Source organism: Geotrypetes seraphini, chromosome 1 (genome assembly GCF_902459505.1).
Source record: "Geotrypetes seraphini chromosome 1, aGeoSer1.1, whole genome shotgun sequence".
Lineage (NCBI taxonomy): Eukaryota > Metazoa > Chordata > Amphibia > Gymnophiona > Dermophiidae > Geotrypetes > Geotrypetes seraphini.
In genome coordinates this window covers 65,601,685-65,621,741 of record NC_047084.1, presented here as the reverse complement: position 1 = coordinate 65,621,741, position 20,057 = coordinate 65,601,685, and the positions used below count along the sequence as shown (strand labels likewise).

The window sequence follows — 20,057 nt, the reverse complement described above, 5'->3', positions numbered from 1 at the left end:
TGAAAAAGGGAATATACGCTTTCCGTAGGATGATCACAAGAACATAAGAATTGTCACTGCTGGGCTAGACCAGTGGTCTATCGTGCCCAGCAGTCCACTCACATGGCGGCCTCCAGGTCAAAGACCAGTGCTCTAAATGAGTCCAGCCTCACCTGCGTACATTCCGGTTCAGCAGGAACTTGTCTAACTTTGTCTTGAATCCTTGGAGGGTGTTTTCCCCTATAACAGCCTCCGGAAGAGCGTTCCAGTTTTCTACCACTCTCTGGGTGAAGAACTTCCTTACGTTCGTACGGAATCTATCCCCTGTTAACTTTAGAGTGTGCCCTCTCGTTCTCTCCACCTCGGAGAGGGTGAACAACCTGTCTTTATCTACTAAGTCTGTGCGAACTATTAATAAAAGAGAATCTTGGTGCAACTAAATAAATTAGGATGGCTTCTCTTTCAGAGTAATTCTCCTTATTTCAAAGGAGCCAGGATGAATTAGAGAAAAAGACTTCCTTACTGGAAGATGCTGTGACACTGCTACGGAACAAAGTCAAAATCATTGCTGAACTGAAAAGAGGCTTTTAAAAGATGCCAATCAAAACAAGGGATTTGGATGTCATATTTCTTTTATCTTATCCCTGTAAATGTATGATTGGATTTGGAGGAACCAAATATGTATTTTTTTTCTCCCTGATCAGCTGTGCTCATTTCTAGATTTCAAAATCATTTGGAGTTAGTTTTGGGGGAAAATGTATTTAGATGGAGGCAATATTCCTCTTAATGCCTATCATTACTAATATTATGTGTGTTTAGTTTTCCCAGACTTTTGCTTCTTCTTTATCTAATGATTGTGTTCTAAGGAAGATTATACTTTTTTCTTTTTTTTTATTATTTTTCCTTTATTTGTATAATACGAATCTTGTAATATTGTATTTGGGCTCTCTTTTACTAAGCCGCGGTTTGAGATTTCTTCCGCGGCCCAGGACACTAAATGCTCCAAAGCTGCTCCGACACTCATAGGAATTCTGTGAGTGTTGGGGCAGCATCGGAGCATTTAGCACTCCAGGCCATGGTACTATGGCTTAGCAAAAGCGGGGGGGGGGGGGGGTATTTATTTATTACATTTCTATTCTGCACTATCCAAAGTTCTAGGTGGATTACAACAGATATACACAGCATTAAATGAAACAATAGACAATAAACAGTTAGTGATAATTAACAAAAATCCTGAATCAAGACGATTAGACAGTGAATGTGAAAAATTTATAAATAAATAATAATTGAGAGAAAATATGCCAATCGATATTGAAGCCCACTGTGGTCAGTGAGGTGTTTTTGGGTTTTTTTTTTAACATTGCTGGCTGCTGTGGGCTGAATTGGAGCCCGATATTCATTGCCGGGCGGCCTGGACCATATTTGAACACCCAAGTCTTGGGCAGCCACCAGAAGTTACCCAGGTACTACCAGTATTCAATGCTGTGTTCTGAACTGATTTCAAACATTCAATAAGGTTGACATTGATACCAGTGTAGATGATGTTATAGTAATCGATAAGATAACTGCAGCATAGAGCAGAGTGAAACAGGCAGAAATATCCAAACATTTACAAACTGAACAAAAAATGACAAAGAGCATTAAAACTGGACCCAATAGTGAATGCTGTCAGTTGAAGCTTAGTGTTGATCAATGTATAGTCCAAGGTATTTGAAAGATGGCAGCATAGAGAGGATAGTTCCGTCAAATTCACCTCAAATAGCCAATCTCAAACACCCCCCCCCCCCAAAAAAAAAAAATAAAAAATGCTACAGCATGAAAAGGCTGCAACTGATCAGGCTCTTCTATGAGCTAGAATCTTCAACACTTCCAAGATGATCCTCCCCTAACCAAAAGGAGTCAAATACAAATGCATATTCAATTCATTGTTCACCTACGTCGTACAAAAATAAACTGGAGCAGCCTCCCTATGGACACAACATAAGAAACTAACTACCTGGGTTTTAGAAGAAAATTGAAAATACTTTACTTTTAGACTTCCTAGGGTTCCAAGCTCTGACTTCTATAATCTTGCTTATAACAATTTTACTTCAAGCTTCCCATGTTTTGCATGCACTCTTCCTCGACTGTAAATTACCGTAATGGTTTCTTCTGTAAGCTACCCATGTTGTCTGGGCTCTTGTTTAATTGTTAATCACCTTGAACCTGTATAGGTATAGAGTGATTCACAAATCTTTTTATTTATTTATTTATTATTTTCATATTAACAAATCAAATATAAACTTGTACAGATAGCAATATAGGTACAGAATGGTACATTAACAACAAATAAAATTGAAAAGAAAAGATGTCCCCTTATTGCTCTAGTCATCAATAAATGAGATCCAAAAGGTGGATAGCGGAATAATAGAAAGAAAATACAATAACTGAAGATTAAAGAACTAATCGGGTTGATATCCAGTTGACATATACACCTCAATAACTTAGTTAATTAGGGCATTAAATTATAGCTTTATCTTTCTCCAATCGCGACGTTGAAAGGAAAGCAGTCAATTGGAAAGGTTCAAAGAGGACATACTTTTGTGAGGAATAATGAATCACACATTGCATGGATAACGTAAGAAAAAGGATGCCCTTAGTGCCAAAACCCCAGGCTTAAGTTAAAGAAATTCCTTCTATCGTCTTTGGGTATCTCTAGCTAAATCTGGGTACATTTGTACTTTTAAACCCATAAATTCTTTCTGCATATGTTTAAAGAAATTTTTCATAAGCCAATTTTTATCAGGGGACATAGCCACCGTCAATAATAATGTAGCAGGTGCAATCAGTTCCATATCGGAAAGTTCAAGTAGCGCTGTTACATTCATGTCAGGAACTGTAGGTTGCTGTCATTGGGTCTGTGATTTTCCTGTTCTCCCCAGAAATTTTTTCCAGCCGGGTGGCATGAAAAAGTAGCCGGGTGGGGCGGGATGGGGAAATTTAGTGGCTGGGAAAATTAACCCCCTCTTTTACTAAGGTGTGCTAACATTTTTAGCACGCGCAAACTCCCGTGCTACGTGGGAAAACTAACGCCAGCTCAATGCTGGCATTAGCGTCTAGCGCGCGTGGTAATTCTACGCGTGCTAAGCACACGCTAAAACCATTTTTGCAACTTAGTAAAAGGAGCCCTAAATGTGTACTATTTTTATTAGTTAATTATTATTATTTTCCAATGCTCACTATAACTTCCTTTTTTAAGGTTTGACACTTGTGCCAGAATATTTTTACTAAATTTAAGAAGCATCCAATGCTAGAAGGGAATAATTAGATATTTTCCCTCTTTCAAATGGTATAGAAGTTTAAAAAAAAGGGAAAAAGCATTAATGAAGTTATTAGGTTCAATCTAGTCATTTATTTCTGCATGAATTTAAACAACTAAAAAAAAAAAAGATAAATATAGCTCATTCAGTCATACAAGAATGGCTCTACAGCAGGAGTGCCCACACTTTTTGGGTTTGTGAGCTACTTTTAAAATAACCAAGTCAAAATGATAAACCAACAATAAAATTTTAAAAAACACAAAGCACACTGTAAGCAGAGAAAATGTTAATTATCATTTATATTCCGCGGGTTTTCAAAGAGATCAAGGCAGATGACTTTATGCAATGTCACCTCAGGAACAACTATACAAAAATAGACAAATATACCCCCTCCCTTTTTACTAAACCACAATAGCGGTTTTTAGCGCAGGGAGATGCGCTGAATGCCTTGCGCTGCTCTCGATGCTCATAGGCTTCCTGCGCTAAAAACCGCTATTGCGATTTAGTAAAAGGTGGGATCTCTTCACAAAGGGAGGTAGGGGAGGGTCATTGGTGTGGGCAGACTTGATGGGCCTTAGCCCTTATCTGCTGTCACTTTCTATGTTTCTATGTTTCTAGTGCAAAATATAGACAGCAGATATAAATTCTGAAAACAGACACATTTTGATCACTAAATTGAAAATAAAATAATTTTTCCTACCTTTTTGTCTAGTGATTTCATGAATCTCTGGTTGCACTTCCTTCTTCTGACTGTAAATCCAATATTTCTTTCTTTCTGCCACTTCCCTTTTCTTTCTCTCTCCCCCTGACTGCCTGTTTCTCTCTCCCCCTGCCCCCTTTTCATTTCTGCCTTTCTTTCTCTCTCCCCCTGCCTTTCTTTCTCTCTCTCTCTCTCTCCCCCTGCCTGTCTTTTTTTCTCTCTCCCCCTGTCCCCCCAAGCCATCACACCGATTTCTCCACGTCCCCGATTCTTTCCCTACCCCCTAACCCACCACGCCGATTTCTCTCTGCTGCTTCCTTGAGCTAGGCAGGCACGTACAAGCACCGGACTCACAAAACTTCACCTCTGACATCAATTCTAACGTCGGAGAGGAAGTTCCAGGCCAGCCAGGCAGCGATTGGCTGGCCCAGAACTACCTATCCGATGTCAGAATTGACGTCAGATGTGAAGTCTTGTGAGTCTGGCACTTGTACGCGCCTGGCCTGTCTCGGGGAGGCAGGAAGAAAAAGATTGCAAAGGCAACACAATCGACTCACATTGCCTTTGTGATCTACTGGTCGATCGCGATCGATCATTTGGGCACCCCTGCTGTTATGGTATCCTGTCCTGACCTGAGGAAAGGAGTTTAGTCCCAAAAAAACTGCCTTATTTCAATTTCCTATTTATAAACTTTAATTAATACAGTTACAATACTACTTGATTCTATGTAAAGCAACAAAAAAAAATTTTTTTCCACTTTTTGTTGTTTCTGCTTTAATTATCTTCTCTTCGCTCTCTTCTTTCTATTCAGCATTTGTCCTCGCTCCCTTCCATGCAACATCTGTCCTCTCTTTGCCCCTTCCACCCAGCCTCTGCCCTTTCTCTCTTTCTACCCCTTCCATCTACTGTCCACCCTCTCTCTGCTCCTTGCATCCACTGTCCACCCTTTCTGCCCTTTCCATCCAGTGTCCGCCCTTTCTCTATTCCATATTTCATCTTCCCTCTTTCTATGTCCCTTCAATAAACTGTATATCCTGTGCCCTTTCTCTCCTTTGTGCATGATTCATTTCTGCTTCACCCCCTCCCCTATGCTCTGGCATCTCACTCTTCTCCTTTCCTTATTTCCTTTCCACTCCACCCCTTGGTCTGGCATCTCTATCTCCTTCCCTTCTCTCCCCCATGCCTTGGCATTTCCCTCCTTCCCCTCCCCCCTTATGCGCTGACATCTCTTCCCCCCTCCATGGTCTTGCAGATCCTTTCTTTTCCCTCACTCCCATAGTCTTGGTGTCTCTTGCCTCTCCTCTCCCTTCCCTGGTCTTCCTTCTCCCTTCTCTCTCCCCAATTGGGTGCTGCTGCAGCAGCACTTCTCATCCCCCTCCCCAATTGGGTGCAGCAGCAGCTTTTCTCTTCCCCTCCCCCATTGGGTGCAACAGCTTTCGCTTTCCCCTCCCCCCAAAAAAATTGGGTGCAGCAGCAGAGTGTTTCTCTTCCCATCCCTCCCAGCTCACAAACCCGTCGGTAGAGTCGCTAGGGAAGTTGTAAGCTTCCCTCCATCGCTGACCTATCTTTCATAGGTCAGCGACGGAGGGAAGCTTATAACTTGCTGCTTTTACTTGCTTCGGGCCTTCCTTGTTGCCGGGTCCTGCCTACTTTGTTTCCTCGAAGGCAGGACCCAGCAGCGAGGAAGGCCCGAAGGAAGTAAAAGCAGTAAGTTCTAAGCTTCCCTCCGGGGCTCTATCGTGTGCATGCCGGCTTCCCTTCTCTTCTCTCCGATACTGGAAATTGCGTCCCGTGGGGGGGGAGGGAAGAGAAGGGAAGCCGGCACGCACACAATAGAGCCCTGGAGGGAAGCTTACAACTTACTGCTTTTACTTCCTTCGGGCCTTCCTCGCTGCTGGGTCCTGCCTTCGAGGAAACAAAGTAGGTAGGACCCGGCAACGAGGAAGGCCTGAAGCAAGTAAAAGCAAAAAAAAAAAAAAGGCAGGCGTCAAATAAAATTTTCGGCGGAGAGTCAGCCCGGGAAGGAGCATCGGCAGCACCAGAAGGATTCGCCGGGCAGTCATCTAAATTAGCTGGGCGGTATGCCCAGCTAAAAGGCCCTGGGGAGAACACTGCTTAAGATAAAGGACGTAGTAACTCCTCAGAAATTTCCAAAACTTCCAGGAAATATCTCTTCAATAGTTCCCTTGTAGTGTATAATGCACTCCTATGGAAATTAATCAATCTAATATTATTAGAGCGGGCTGTATTTTCCAAAGACTCTAATTTTCTTTGCAAGTTAATATTATCCTTTATCAATGTTTCTTGGATACTTTTAGAGGATTGTGTTTCTTGATTCATATTAAACAAAGAAGTTTTAGAGTCTAACATTTCCATTTGTAAGACCTTAATATCTGTCTCTTGGACTTTCATTTTTCCTTCCAAATGCTGAAACTGTGGATTAATGAATGTAGGCAGAGTAGCCACAGGTCCCAAATTGAGTCTAAAGTTACCTCCTGGGATTTCTGTACCAGCAGCAGGCAAATTATAGGCTGAAAAACCCCTCCAGTTTCAGGCTTTTCCTCCAAGTTGTTCCTTCGGGTCTTCTCGCCTCCATGCAAGTTCCCAACTTCGGAGACCAATTCTGGACCACCCTCAGATGATAGGGTGTCCAACTCAGCTCGACTTTCCTCGGTGTCTCTGGCCTCCTGGACTTGCTGAAGCTGCTGAATCCCTTCAGGCTGCTCCGTCCGCAGTGAGCTGGTGCTCTGAGGGCGTGGGGGCAGAGCCCTAGAATCGGGGCTCAGTGTAGTATCCAATCCCAAGGAGATCACCGCCGATCCACTCGCTCACGGCGTCTCCAGTGGGGGTACCTCCGATGGTGGGTGATCCACAAATCTTAGATTAGATTAGATTCTTACAAATCTAAATCCATAGCAAAGAAAAAGAATCTGTTTCTTGCAATGCGAGAGCAACTAAGCAATATTAAATAAAGTCATTAGAATTTGTTGTCCAGCAAAGATGACATTTACTGTGAATAATAAAGCTAAACAATTTGAAGAATCTGAAGGTCTATAGTTATGTTGATTCTCTTTCAGAAAACAAAAATCCCATATCTAGAAAAGCAGGAAACAAATGGAGTGTAACAGGGTGGGTCAGTGAGCTTTATGTACTGAACTGCTGACTAAAAGACTAGTTACTGATTTTTATTTGCATAGTAATTATAATAGCATCCGTGTGTTTGAGTTCTTGATTACAGTAGACTAACTGGAAAATCGGCAGATACCTGAGGAATTTAAGAAGAAATATTGTGAGTTACATAGAAACAAAGCATATGACAACAGATAAGGCCCACTAGTCTGCCCAGTTTCAGTCCTGGCATAAATGCCTGTTAATTTCTAATCTCTTCCCTTCTTTGCAGCTAGAGATCCTCTGTGTTTATCCCATGCTGACTTGAATTTTTTTTTTTTTCCACCACCTGCGACGTCAGTTCTTGTAAAGCTTGTATAATTATGGGAATTCTTGTCTGCTGGCACATGTGTTGCAACATCTATGTGTAACAATTTATCATAAAAACAGTAGTAGAATTGTGTCGCTATTGCAGTGTTGAAAATCTTCCAGAAATTTACTTCAAAATGCAATAGGCATGCAAAAATGCACCACAGTAAACCAGATCTATATTGAAATCTTGAAGATATATGCCGATATATTATGTATTAGTAACTTAAAATATAAAAGCAAAGATTTCCCCAAAACATGTATTTAAAGGAAAATACGAAGATGAAGAAAGAACTTATGAAATAATAGAGTTCAGATATGGTGTTATATTTTTGTGTTATGAGTGTGAAAATATGTGCACTGTCTTAAAAGTGACAGACTTAGCCATTATGGAGGCAGGGGTGCAGGGAGGGAGAGCAGGAGGGAGCATCCCCCTCATCCAGATTTCTATTAGCCACTGCCCATAACAGTTGCTGCTATTTCTCTTCATCCAGAAGCCAGCATAACCCACTGTCCTCCCCTTCTTATGACCATGCAGTTCGTTATTTCCCTTTCTTTCTCAATTCATCCCCCCTCCTCCGCCCCACACACACACATTCCGCATCTACTTTAAAATTTATTTCGCATGTTCTCTTTGCTGAAGTGAAATTTCTTATGGTTGCAGCAATCAACATAAGTTTCTTGCAGCCTATTGCAAAGCTTTCCTCTCAACCCTCCTGTCCCCCAACACAACTTCTGGTTTCTGCAGGGGTGGAATGGCTCAGAGTAAATTTCCAGAGATGCACTCTGGGGGAGGGAGAGACAGATGTCAGATCGCGCATGGGGGGGGGGGAGTTTCCTTTTTCCCACAATGCCTCCAACACAAAGGTGGAGCTGCTGGGAAAATATGGGACAAAATGAGGGGACTAACAAGATGGCGGCATGTAGTCTGGTCATGGTAGCATCTTACGTGCTGTAAACGTTTTTTGCCAAATTCAAAATTTTTTGCTACCAACTTTATGTATACTAAACATAAAGAAGTTGGTAAGATGGTTCTCATGACCACCCAAACACTCCTCAGCAGCAGACAACTATGTGCTTTGTTTCCAGGACTCCCACTCAAAAATCCAGAGTGGTTGTCCTGACTGCCCAGGGTGAAGGAGAACCATTGGCCTCAGGATTGTATGTTACACTTTCCCTCCAGACTGCAATCCATCACAATGTCCAATGAATTTAGCTGTTGCAGAGGGGTTTCCAGGATGGAGCTGTTGCAGAGGGAAGTCACCTGGGTGGAAGCCTTTATTGGGGGTGGGTCTACAGCTAAACCAGTCAGTGGGTTTGAGAACATTGGAAAGCAGTCAACAGTAGAGGTTGGCAGTAAGATTCCAATGGTGGTGGTGTCACTGGAGAACATTTGAGTTGCTCTCCAGAAGTTGGACTCAACGGTAGCAACATCTACTAAGGAAGTTACAACCCTTGTGGACAAGATTGACAATTTATCCCAAAATTTGGATTGAAACAAGAGTAAATTTTCAACACAGATTTCATCTCTAAAACATGAGGTAAAACTATTGCAGGATACTTCATCTGCTGTAATTAAGGATCAAATGGTAATTCATAAGATTGAACAATTAGAAAATTATAGTACTTTGGAGGTTAAAGCTTCATTGTTTTAATTTTCCAAAGTATCCTGGGACTACTCCTATCGATGCCTTTAAAAGATATTTGAGGTCTTAAAGTTTTTTTCTGACAATAGTCCTCCTTTGAATAATATTTATTATATTCCCTCAAGAATTGTGCTGGGATATCCAGGGGCAGTGTGGTTTTGGGGTAGCAGGAAAGAGCAGGGGGTGCAATAATGTCAGATGGCAAGAAAAAGCATGGGCACAGCAATGATGGGGTGGTGGGGAAGAGCACATGGTGGTGCATAGGGTGGCAATGCTGGATGCCTCCGGCCCATGTGCCAACTTCCCTGATTACACCACTGAGTGCAGAACATGTGTACAGTTAATTTATAAGAACTTGCTATAATTTATAAGAACTTGTCAAACCAAAAAAATTCATGAGGCTCATGAATGCAGATATCACATGTGAGCATCATGGTGTCCCAGGTATTTTGTACATTTAAGATGGCAAAGAGAGAGGGCTAGGGTCTGGTGATTCCATAGTAGCTCATGGTGAGTTACATTCTGGTATACTAAATTCTGTTGAAACTCTAGTGCAGTCGTTCTTAATTTTATTTTCAGTTGGCAAAGTTGATCAGCAGGAGGGATGCCCACTCCTTCCTGCTGCCCCCCTCAGAACACCACCCCCATGAATGTCAGTGGCAGAAGAGATGCCCACTCCCCCCAGCTGCCACCCCCGACCCCACCTCTGTGAATGTCCTCAACAGGAGAGATGCCCACTCCCTCCACCACCCCTGACAAATCCCCCTGCAGGAGTGATGCCCACTGCCTCCTGCCACCACCCCCTGGAACTACCCCTCCCCTCACCTGGCAACACCCCCTTCCAGAGCCTCCCTCACCTGTAGAACCCCAGCATTCCCTAATCAGTAGTCTACTATTGACACCCCCCAGCCCCTCCACACACACACCCCCATATCCCCTAAAGCCCCTGTGCCTTTTAAGATGAAATTCTGGCCAGAGGGATGCATACACCCTCTGGCCAGTAAGTCCGTCATATCAAAATGGCAGGCCTTTCTCTTCCTGATGCTTTCTGGAATGCACTAGGGAAAGGCCTAATGCTCTGATTGGCTCACATGCCTAAAGCCCCTCCCTTAGAGGGACCTTAGAACCTGGGCCAACTGGAGTCTTAGGCTTCCTTCCCAGTGCATCCTGGGAAGCAGTGGATGAGGCTTAATACTCAAATTGGCCAGATGCCTAAGGGAGGGGAGGGAGCTTAAGTATCTGGCCAATCAGAGTATTAGGCCACTCCCCCTGCCTTTCAAGATACACTGGGAAAGAGACATAAGACTTTGGTTGGCCCAGCTGCCTAAGGCCCCTCCTTAGGCATCTGGGCCAATCATAGGCACCTCCCCAGTGCATCCCAGAATCCACTGGGAAGGGGAAGGCCTGCCATCTTGGAGTGAACATAAGAATTGCCGCTGCTGGGTCAGACCAATGGTCCATCATGCCCAGCATTCCGCTCACACTGCGGCCCTTAGGTCACAGACCAGTGCCATAACTGAGACTAGCCTTACCTGTGTACGTTCTGGTTCAGCAGGAACTTGTCTAACTTTGCCTTGAATCCCTGGAGGGTGTTTTCCTACTGTCCAGAAGGTGTGTGCATCCCTCTGGCAGGACTTTCATCTTAAAAGGTACAGGAGTTGGGGGGAAGGCTGGAGGGATGTAGAAGGTGCCGGGTGTCCACAGGTGGTGGTGGGGGGGCTCTGGATGGGATGCTGCTGAGTTGAGAGGAAGTTACAAGGGAGTGGTGGCAGGAGGGAGTGGGCATCCCTCCTGCTGTGAACATTCATGGGGGGAAGGGGGGGTAGCGGGAGGGAGTGTGCATCCCTCCTGTTGGTCAACTTCACGGGGGGAGTTCAAGGGTTTGCTGCCGTAACTGCTCAGCTGATTGCAGAAGGGAGAGTTGCTTGCCTCGATCAACTGATTGCAAGGGATCAGGCGTGATTCTCTAACCAGCGCCTGGACATGGATGCTGGTTAGAGAATCGGGGTGATTAGGAAGGGTTAGCCATCTGTCCATTAGGGCAGACGCGGTTCTGTATAGGACACCAGTCTGCAATTCTCAGCCGCTTCTTAGGCGACTGCTGAGACCGGCGTTCTATATAGAATTTCTCCCTCTCTGTTTGGAAGAAAACTCAGTATGTGAAGTTTTTTCATAATAGGAACTTAGTAAGTGATCTCATAGGCCTCATAGTGTGCAGCCTCTAAAGATGAACCCTAGCATTTTCAAGAAATATCCTCCATAAAGGGAGTTTCAGATATTTTTTGAATGGAAAGTGTCATCTATTATTTTATAGAATGATATTCTCAGTATGATAATTTGTTTCTGGCAGCAAAAAGCCAGTAATACATGAAGAAAAATGTCCGCTTTTAAATCATGAAAGCAATGTCTTTATTTTCCTTTTTTTTAATATTACAGCTATAACCTTGGTAGTGGTGTAGCTTCCATTCTCTTAAATGGATCTTTCAATGATGGCAGGTGGCATAGAGTCAAGGCAGTTCGGTAAGTTTATTTTCTTGTACCTGTGGGTTATCATACTTAGCTCACAGTCTCAACACAGTTAGATTGTTCTCAGGGTGGTAGTAAGAATTGTGTAAATGATCAATCCTGCTGTCTACAGAAAACAATCCCAACTTTGTTTCCTGCCAACAAGTAGGATTGAGCCAGGTGCACAAGTGGATGACTCCCAAGCTTAGGGCTACTCAGCAATGTAATGTCTTAAGGGAAGATTCTCAAAACTTAATGGTAAAATCTCACAGGCTGCTACCAAGATCACTATTGTAACAATTTCATAAAGGCGAATCATTCTCAAAAGACCCCGCATGCAAATAAGGTTCACGGATATTCACATAGTCTCTCTAAATTTACTTGAAATGAGTCGCTGGTGGTAGCGATCAATACACCCGCATATTAAAACAAAAAACCCCAACAAATCGAAGATCGGCAGGAGAGATGCAGACTCTCTCCCACCACACTCACACAACCTCCAAACACCCACTGCTGACAGCAGGAGGGATGCCCACTCTCTTCTGTCGTGTCGCACAATCCCCTGACACTAATACCCACCCCTCACCCCGGAACAGAATAGATGCCCACTCTCTTCTGCCGCATCACACAATCCCCCGACACTACTACCCACACCCCACTTCACAGTGCGAGAGATGCCCACTCTCTCCCCCCGTGTCACACAATCCCATTGCACAATCCCCCCACACTACTACCCATCTACCACCCCACAGTGGGAGGGATTTCACACTCCCTCCTGCCATCGCCCAACCCCCGACAACTCCCTCTGTGCCTCTGATGATCCCCCCCGCTCCTCCTTATCATATTTATGAAGTCCGGCTGAAAAGACGCCTACCTGCTCCAGCTGCCAGACCCACCTCTTATAAAATGGTAGGCCTTCCCCTTCCTTGTGCATCCTGGAATGTACTGGGGAGGAATCTAAGTCTATGATTGGCCCAGAGCCTTAGACTCCTTCTTGGCAGAAACCAGGATGCACTGGGATGGAGAAGGCCTGACATTTTGTAATAGGCGGATCTGCCAGCCAGAGCAGGTAGGTGCCCTTCCGGCCAGACTTTATGAATATGGTAAGGAGGGGAAGGGGGTTGTGTGATGTGGGAGGGAGTGGGCATCTCTCCCGCTGCAGGATGGGGGTGGGTGGGTAATAGTGTTGGGGGATTGTGCGGCAGGAGGGCGTGGGCATCTCTCCCACTGTGGGATGGGGGTATGGATAGTAGTGTCGGGGGGTTGTGCAATATGGCAGGAAAGAGTGGACATCTCTCCCCCTGCAGGGTGGTAGGGGGTAAGTAGTAGTGTAGGGGGATTGTGTGACATGGTGGGAAAGATAGGGCATCTCTCCCACTTCAGCGTGGGGGTGCGTGGGTAGTAGTGTCAGGGGATTGTGTGACACTGGGAGAGAGTGGGCATGTTTCCTGCCGATCTTCAATTTGGGGTTTGTTTGTTTATTTTTTAAAATTTGAATTGGGGGGGGGGTCTGACTTGTCAACTTTACTTTCCTGTCAGTGCCTGAGCCAGTCAGTGCTCGGGTACTAATCAGAAAGTAAGGCTACAACAGCTCAGACCTGTTGTCAAATTTTGGTTTCAAATGTGGCACAGCGAGGTTAGGGAATCACTCGACAATGATAGAGAATCGCTCTGAGTGCTTATTTTAATATTAATGACCTTATTGTACTACATTTGCATGGCAGTATTGGAGATTGCTAGGAAACTTGGAAAAGACCACAGTAAGCCATTTTGATAATTCACCGCTAAAATACATGCAGGCTAAACCAGATGGAACCAGTTTAGTGAGTACGTTAAAGGCACATTTTAATTTTGAGAATCATCCCCTTAGACCTTGAAGCATCATGTGCAAGAATTGTCGGTTGATAAAGACAGATTAGCCAGCACTACTTGACCAAAAGCATGGTCCTGTGATGAAAACTGGTCTAATCAGTAGTTTATGCTTATTAACTATTTAGTATACTGTGTGCAATGAAAGTTTAAAGAGAGGATCAGTTTGCTCTCCTGTAGACTGTTGCCAATAAAGAAAATTTCAAGAAGGCTACTCACAGCTCTAATTTGACAAGATTTGATCTTAGAGCTGATAGGAATATGCACTTGTTCATTGCAAAATTGTGTCAAGAGGACAGCCGGTTTGCTAAAGTTCTTTTTGCAACTGGCCTCTCAGGTTTATTTGCATCTACTACTGTCTATTTCATCGTATCCAACACTTGGATACTCAGTAGGCCAGTCCTCACCATGCTTCCCTGTATTCCACTGTTTCTTTCAATTGCTTGATGTCCTTTCCTGTGTCATTCCTGTGCTTTCTTTTACCATTGACTATTCTACCCCCAACAAGAAAGTCCACATAAAGATCAACTATGAAGATACAGAAGTGGTTGACAGCTTCATTTTACTTGGGTCCTTTATTGATCACAGTGGCACTTCGACAGCAGAGATCAAGTGTCGATTAGCACTGGGGTATGCAGCCATGGTAAGCATGGACCAAATATGGAAGTGCAAGAACGTCTTAGTCACCATCAAAGACTGATCACTGCTATTGTGTTCCAAGTTGCGACACATGGATATTCATGAAAACAGATAGAAGAAAAATTGACACCTTTGAGCTGTGGTGCTGAAGAAGACTTCAATGAATCCCATGGACAGCTAGGATCACCAACAAAGATGTTCTTGATCACAGATCCCAGAGTTATCCTTGGAAGACAAGATTACCAGACAGAAACTGACCTATTTTAGGTGAATTCACTATTGGTATCACATGAAACAAACAGTTGACTTTCTGAATGAACATAAGATTTGCCATACTGGGACAGACCGAAGGTCCATCAAACCCAATATCCTGTTTCCAACAGTGGCCAACCCAAAGAGTTGTAACATTCCAGTTCTGTTCTAGTAGAAAACCCATTTCTATTGAGTGTCTGAATGAGGCTTCAGACAGAAGCACTCTCACTTCATTCAGATGAAAAAGGTTTACAAGCACTGGCAAAAACTTTGGATTTATACAAAGGATGATTTTATTCAGATGAAACTGGAGATGTTGTTTATATATTACCAATACCTGACGCTCACTAACTTTCCTAACTGAAATGATAGCTATGAAGAGGATTACTTTCCAAGTTAAAACTTGAAATATAAAAATTGTTGTAATTGGATAGGATCCCAAAAGACAAATTCAACATCTTTTAATTTGACTAAACATTTACATGGAAATTTCAAGTAAAAAGATGCCTCTAGGGCCAGAACTCTAACTTTTAACCTCAGAAACTCTTTCCTTCTAAATTGAGTGGTTCTAGAAACATCAGGAAAAATTCTAACCAAATCACTACAAAACTTTGTTAGCCTATTTTTGAAGTAAAGTTTCATAATTAACATTTTATCAATCTCACTCCTGCATGTTATTACCAGTGTAGATCAACTCTGAATCACATCTTGAGTATCTTCCAAAAATTCAGTTAAATTAATTTCAGTTGTGACCAGATAGTCCACCTCCTGGGCAGATTCTTTTTTTTTTTTTGAGGAATATAATAATGATTATTAATTGGAAAATTCTCCGCATTGGGCAATCCCAATATTTCTTTAAACAATTTCCTTAACAAGATGTCAGATGATAATAGATGAGTTACTGGGAAATTGACCAAGCGGAGATTTCTCGCTCTATGCATATTTTCCATTGATTCAATTTTAGCATGTATCACAGTAGAATCTTTAACAGCAGATACTGAGACAGCTTGTAATGTATTACATTGGGCTTCCATAACATTTAGTCATTTATCCAAACAGCTCAAATTGGAATCTACATTTTCTAATTTATGAGTAACAGCCTGTGAAAAATCCACCGTTTGTTTCATCGTTGATCTAAGAAACCCTTCAACCCTAGAAATACCTAACCACAAGTCTTTAAGGGTAATATCATGCGCTTCCACTGTACTTGTTTGTTCCTCCACTAAACCTGAAAAATCCAGTGCTTTAGGTATTTCAGTATAGACCAGCTTATTTATCTGAGTGGAGGACACCACTTGTTCGGTGGATATAGTAGGAGTGATATTCCTACTCTCACATGATACTAGATGAAGGGGAGGAGATTTTTAGTTGCTCGAGAACAGAAATAAGTTTAATTTTTTTTCAGTTTCATCACTAAGAAATGTGAGGAGCAATGTATCCCTTTTACAGTAAGGAATGACTCAAGGTTCGCTTGGTGAACTGAGAATTAATTTCTTATCTTTTCCTATACTTTTCTGTTGTAATGTATCATGTCTCCCCTTTTAGTGGGCTTAAAAAAGAATTATGTATGATTGATTATGTACTTTGTTCAGAGTTCCCTTTTTTTCCTTTGTATTATTGGATAATGTATTATTCAAATTATAATAAAAAATTTATTGAACTAAAAAAAAAAACTTGAAATATAGTTTTTCAAGGTTCATTAGATTTCATGAATGAAGCAAGAGCTAGATTCCCATAGTACAGGGACTTTTATAATGGAGATTGTGCATGAATTAAACCTGTCATAAAGCATGGGACCAACTGTAATTGTGAAGATGGAAGTTTATCTGTTGGTGAATAGTAAGCAGACCAGTGCACTGTTAGTAGATGTTTAAATTTCAAGATGATATAAACTGTATAGATACTGTAGAATCATTGTAGGAGGAAAACCATTAGTAGAGAACCAGATTTTAAAACTTTGTGTACTTAATAGCACTTTTTTTCCTAGTGGAATGCTTTAAAGTAGATATCAATATGTCATGGATAGGCTGAGGAATGCCAAGACCAGACACTAAAAACTTGGAACAAGTACCATACATAGACTCTCTAAGGAAGATGAATGGATGGTGGATGGTATGGATGGGCAGACTGGATGGACCATGTGGTCTTTTTCTGCCTTCGTTTTCTCTGTTTCTGTGCTCAATTACCAGGGTTTATGGTTCATTAGGTACTTGATATTCTTAATGTACAAAGTACAACAAAGCTACAAGGAAGTAATAGACAGGAACACCATAATTCATAATAGAAAAGAAGAGACCCAGCACAAGGAATCAAAAATGAGTGATGTTATACAAAATAAATGTATTCCAAAATCAGGTTTGCATTTAAATCGTTGTCAGAAAAAAACAGCTTCCAAAGTAAGTATCACTGCAAAAACACAGTTACAACACTGCTTCGCTCTGTGTGAATTTGTTCCAGCAAAATGTGAAGTGCATTTCCTTTTCTTTTGAACACAATACATTTCCCAAAGCTAACATATTTTAGTCAACAAATTCTGTTTTTTACCTTTGTTGTCTGGAGACTTATTTTTCCATAAAGTTGGTCCCAGTTTCTTTCTTCCGCTTTCCCATCTTCTGTAAATTCTTTTATGCTGTCCATTAGTTCCTCCTACTATGGTCCAGCATTTATCCCTTTCTTATCTTTCATGCCTGCCCACCAGCCCCATGCCCAACATTTCTCCTTCTATCACCCCTCTCCAGCACCATGCCACATCTCTTCCTCCATTCCCTTCACCACTATGTCCAACATTCCTCCCTCTTGCATCCATTTCAATCTGTCCCACTGTTCCCTTTCCACCACAATATTTCTCCCTCTCATCTGTACCTCACTCCCTCCCTATGACCAAAAATTTTCCTTTCTTTCATTCCTGTGTCCACAACCATCTCTTTCCCTCCCTTCCTCTCTCAAGTTCATGCCTTCTGTGTCCAAAAACACATTCCCTCCCCCACCTCAGCATCTCTTTCCCTCCCTTCTTCCATCCTCTTTCCCAAGTTCATGCCTTGTGTCCAAAATGCACTCCCTCCCCCACCTCAGCATCTCTTTCCCTCCCTTCTTCCATCCTCTTTCCCAAGTTCATGCCTTGTGTCCAAAAACATACTCCCTTTCCCCTTTTGTGTTCCGCGTTTCCCTCCCAGCCCTTATCTGCAAGCAAATTACCAGCAACTTTCTCAGCCAAATGGAGCTCGAGCCGCGAGGCTTGTCTTCTATTTCCTGCCTGCACTGCCCCAGCACACGTAGCCGTCTGGAAGTCTTCCCCGATGTCAGCGATGACGTCGGAGGGAGGGAGGGCTTTGCTCCCTCCCTCCCACCCCTGGTCGGCCCAGGCAGTCGGGCCCGGCCCACCCAGCCCACCCCAGTACCTTTACAATTGTTGGGAGCAGGAGGGGTGCCAGGTCCCTCCTGCTCCTTGGAGGCTCCGAACATCATCTTCGGGAGCAGGAGGGGTGCCCGGACCCTCCTCCTGCTCCTATGCCACTCAAAATCTTCGGGAGCAGGAAAAAAATCCTCCTGCTCTCCGGCCAGCCGCTGCCCCAATAGCAGCTTTTGGCCCTGCCCCGGCGCATCATCTGATGCATGGGGAGAGGCCTAAGGCACTGATTGGCTGAGGCACCTCATGCTGCTCCCTTTGGAGGGGACGGGGCACCTCGGCCAATCAGTGACTTCCATTGGGAGGAGTCTAGGGAAGTCCCTGATTGGCCAAAAGAATATGAGGGCAGATTGAAAAGTAATGAGATTGCCTCTATTTTTCTTTCCATGAAGTAGACGTGGCAACACTGTGCTGGTTCATGTAAAGCTCATACATCGATGTTTCTGAACCTGCAGTTGGACTGCCGTAGTCTTCATTGGAAGAGGAACTTCATTGCAAAGGGAAGAACTTCGTAGGTTTCATCATGATAAGATGAGTACGTCAGAGACGTGTGATTGAATTTTGTGTTAAACTTGGAAAAAGCAGTAATGAAACTCTTGAAATGTTACAGCAAGCATACGTGGTGAAACAATTAGCCATGCTGCAGTATTTCAGTGGTGGAAGCACTTCAAAGAGAATAACACATGACTGACAAAGCGCATTCTGGGAGACCATCCACCATGGTTGCGGATGTCAACATTGCCAAAGTTACAGAGATGTGGCAAAATGACAGAAGGGTAACTTTATGCAAACTTTCAGCTTCACTTGGCATATCATTTGAACGAGTTCAACATATTGTGACAGAGGAATTGAAAATGTGTCATCAGCGTGCCAGATGGGTACCCAAAAATCTCACAGAAAAGCAGATGCAATGCCAAGTTGAAGTATGCAAAAACACTGTTCAAAGTGAAAAATGCCATAGCTGCAGTGCTAAAAGTGATGTCACAAATCATCTACTGCACATCTTTGAAACGCTGCAAAAAAATGTATTGAATGTGAAGGACGCTACTTTGAAAAAGAAAAATGTTCAGATCCTGTGAAGTCCGATTCTGATTTAAAAAAAAACAACACAGTCTCATTACTTTTCAATCAGTTCTTGTACATACTTGTCCCTAAGAGATCCTTTTTCTAACCAATTTAGCACATGCTAAATTCTAAGATGCCTATAGGGATAAAATGGGCATCTTAGCATTTAGAACATGCTAAATCAGTTAGCACACCTTATTAAAAGGACCCCTAAGTTTAAATTTTGATCTGAACCTTTTTTTCATGTGTGCTGAATATCTTTTAATTTCCACTTCAGTGATGGTCAATCTGGAAAGCTAACTGTGGATGACTATGGAGCAAGAACAGGTAAATCACCAGGAATGATGCGACAGCTGAACATCAATGGAGATTTGTGTGTTGGTAAGTGACCACAGTTTGTGTAGGATTAGTTTTACTAGGAGAAAACATTCAAATATATAAATTCAGCACAGGTACAGCCAGTGTTCCCTCTAAGCGGGCGGGTGTTGTGAGCAAACTTTTTTCACCGTGAGCCAAAAATATCGGGCGCCAGCAAGTTATGAGCCAACTCGCCCGATTCTCCTCTCGCCGCCCTGCCATCTGCCGTACGCCTCTTCCGATTGTGCGCTGTGACGAGAAACGTGTGCGCTGCGATGTAATATTTTGTGCGCCAGCGCACGCCAGCGCAGCTTAGCGGGAACACTGGTTCAAATGGTTTTATTTATTTCCCCAAATTTATTTTTGTTATACGCATTGAAAATATTTGATATTGCGTTTAAATCAAAATCTCAATAAACTTGAAACGAGTGCCCGTGAGATTGTGGGAGGGTTAAATACTCAAAACTTAGAAGTTTTTGCTACGCCAGCTTTCTGGTATCTTTACATACAGTGGCGTACCTAGCATATGTAACATCCGGGGCCCATCATTTTTTGGCACCCCCCCCCCCATCTGTAAGAAAAACATGATTTTTAGTAACAAACCACACGTCACACATGAGTACCTAGGAAAAGGCAGCATCTTACATATTGCAGTGAGCAGTACATCAATACACCCATTGTAAAACTAAACAAGCCAGACCAGCACAGATCAATCCTACACCGTCAATCCTAACAGAAAACCATGTCTTTCGAACACACAGAACACAGAAAACACCTTCGCCTAGTAAGGAATATGTAATCACAAACTAACCCCTCCCTCTTTTACAAAACTGTAGTGTGGATTTTAGCTACAGAGGTAACAG

The 20,057-nt window shown here is 42.9% G+C and overlaps 1 protein-coding gene across 3 annotated transcripts in view; it reads left to right on the top strand.

Annotated features, from left to right (window-relative positions):
- EGFLAM (EGF like, fibronectin type III and laminin G domains) overlaps positions 1–20,057 on the top strand; it is a 207,886-nt gene that overhangs the window by 181,100 nt on the left and 6,729 nt on the right. For all 3 annotated transcript variants that reach the window (XM_033932625.1, XM_033932615.1, XM_033932635.1), the window contains exons 21-22: positions 11,538–11,621; positions 19,115–19,218. In XM_033932625.1, coding sequence (XP_033788516.1) covers positions 11,538–11,621; positions 19,115–19,218 — 188 coding nt within the window. The remainder of the gene's footprint in view (positions 1–11,537; positions 11,622–19,114; positions 19,219–20,057) is intronic.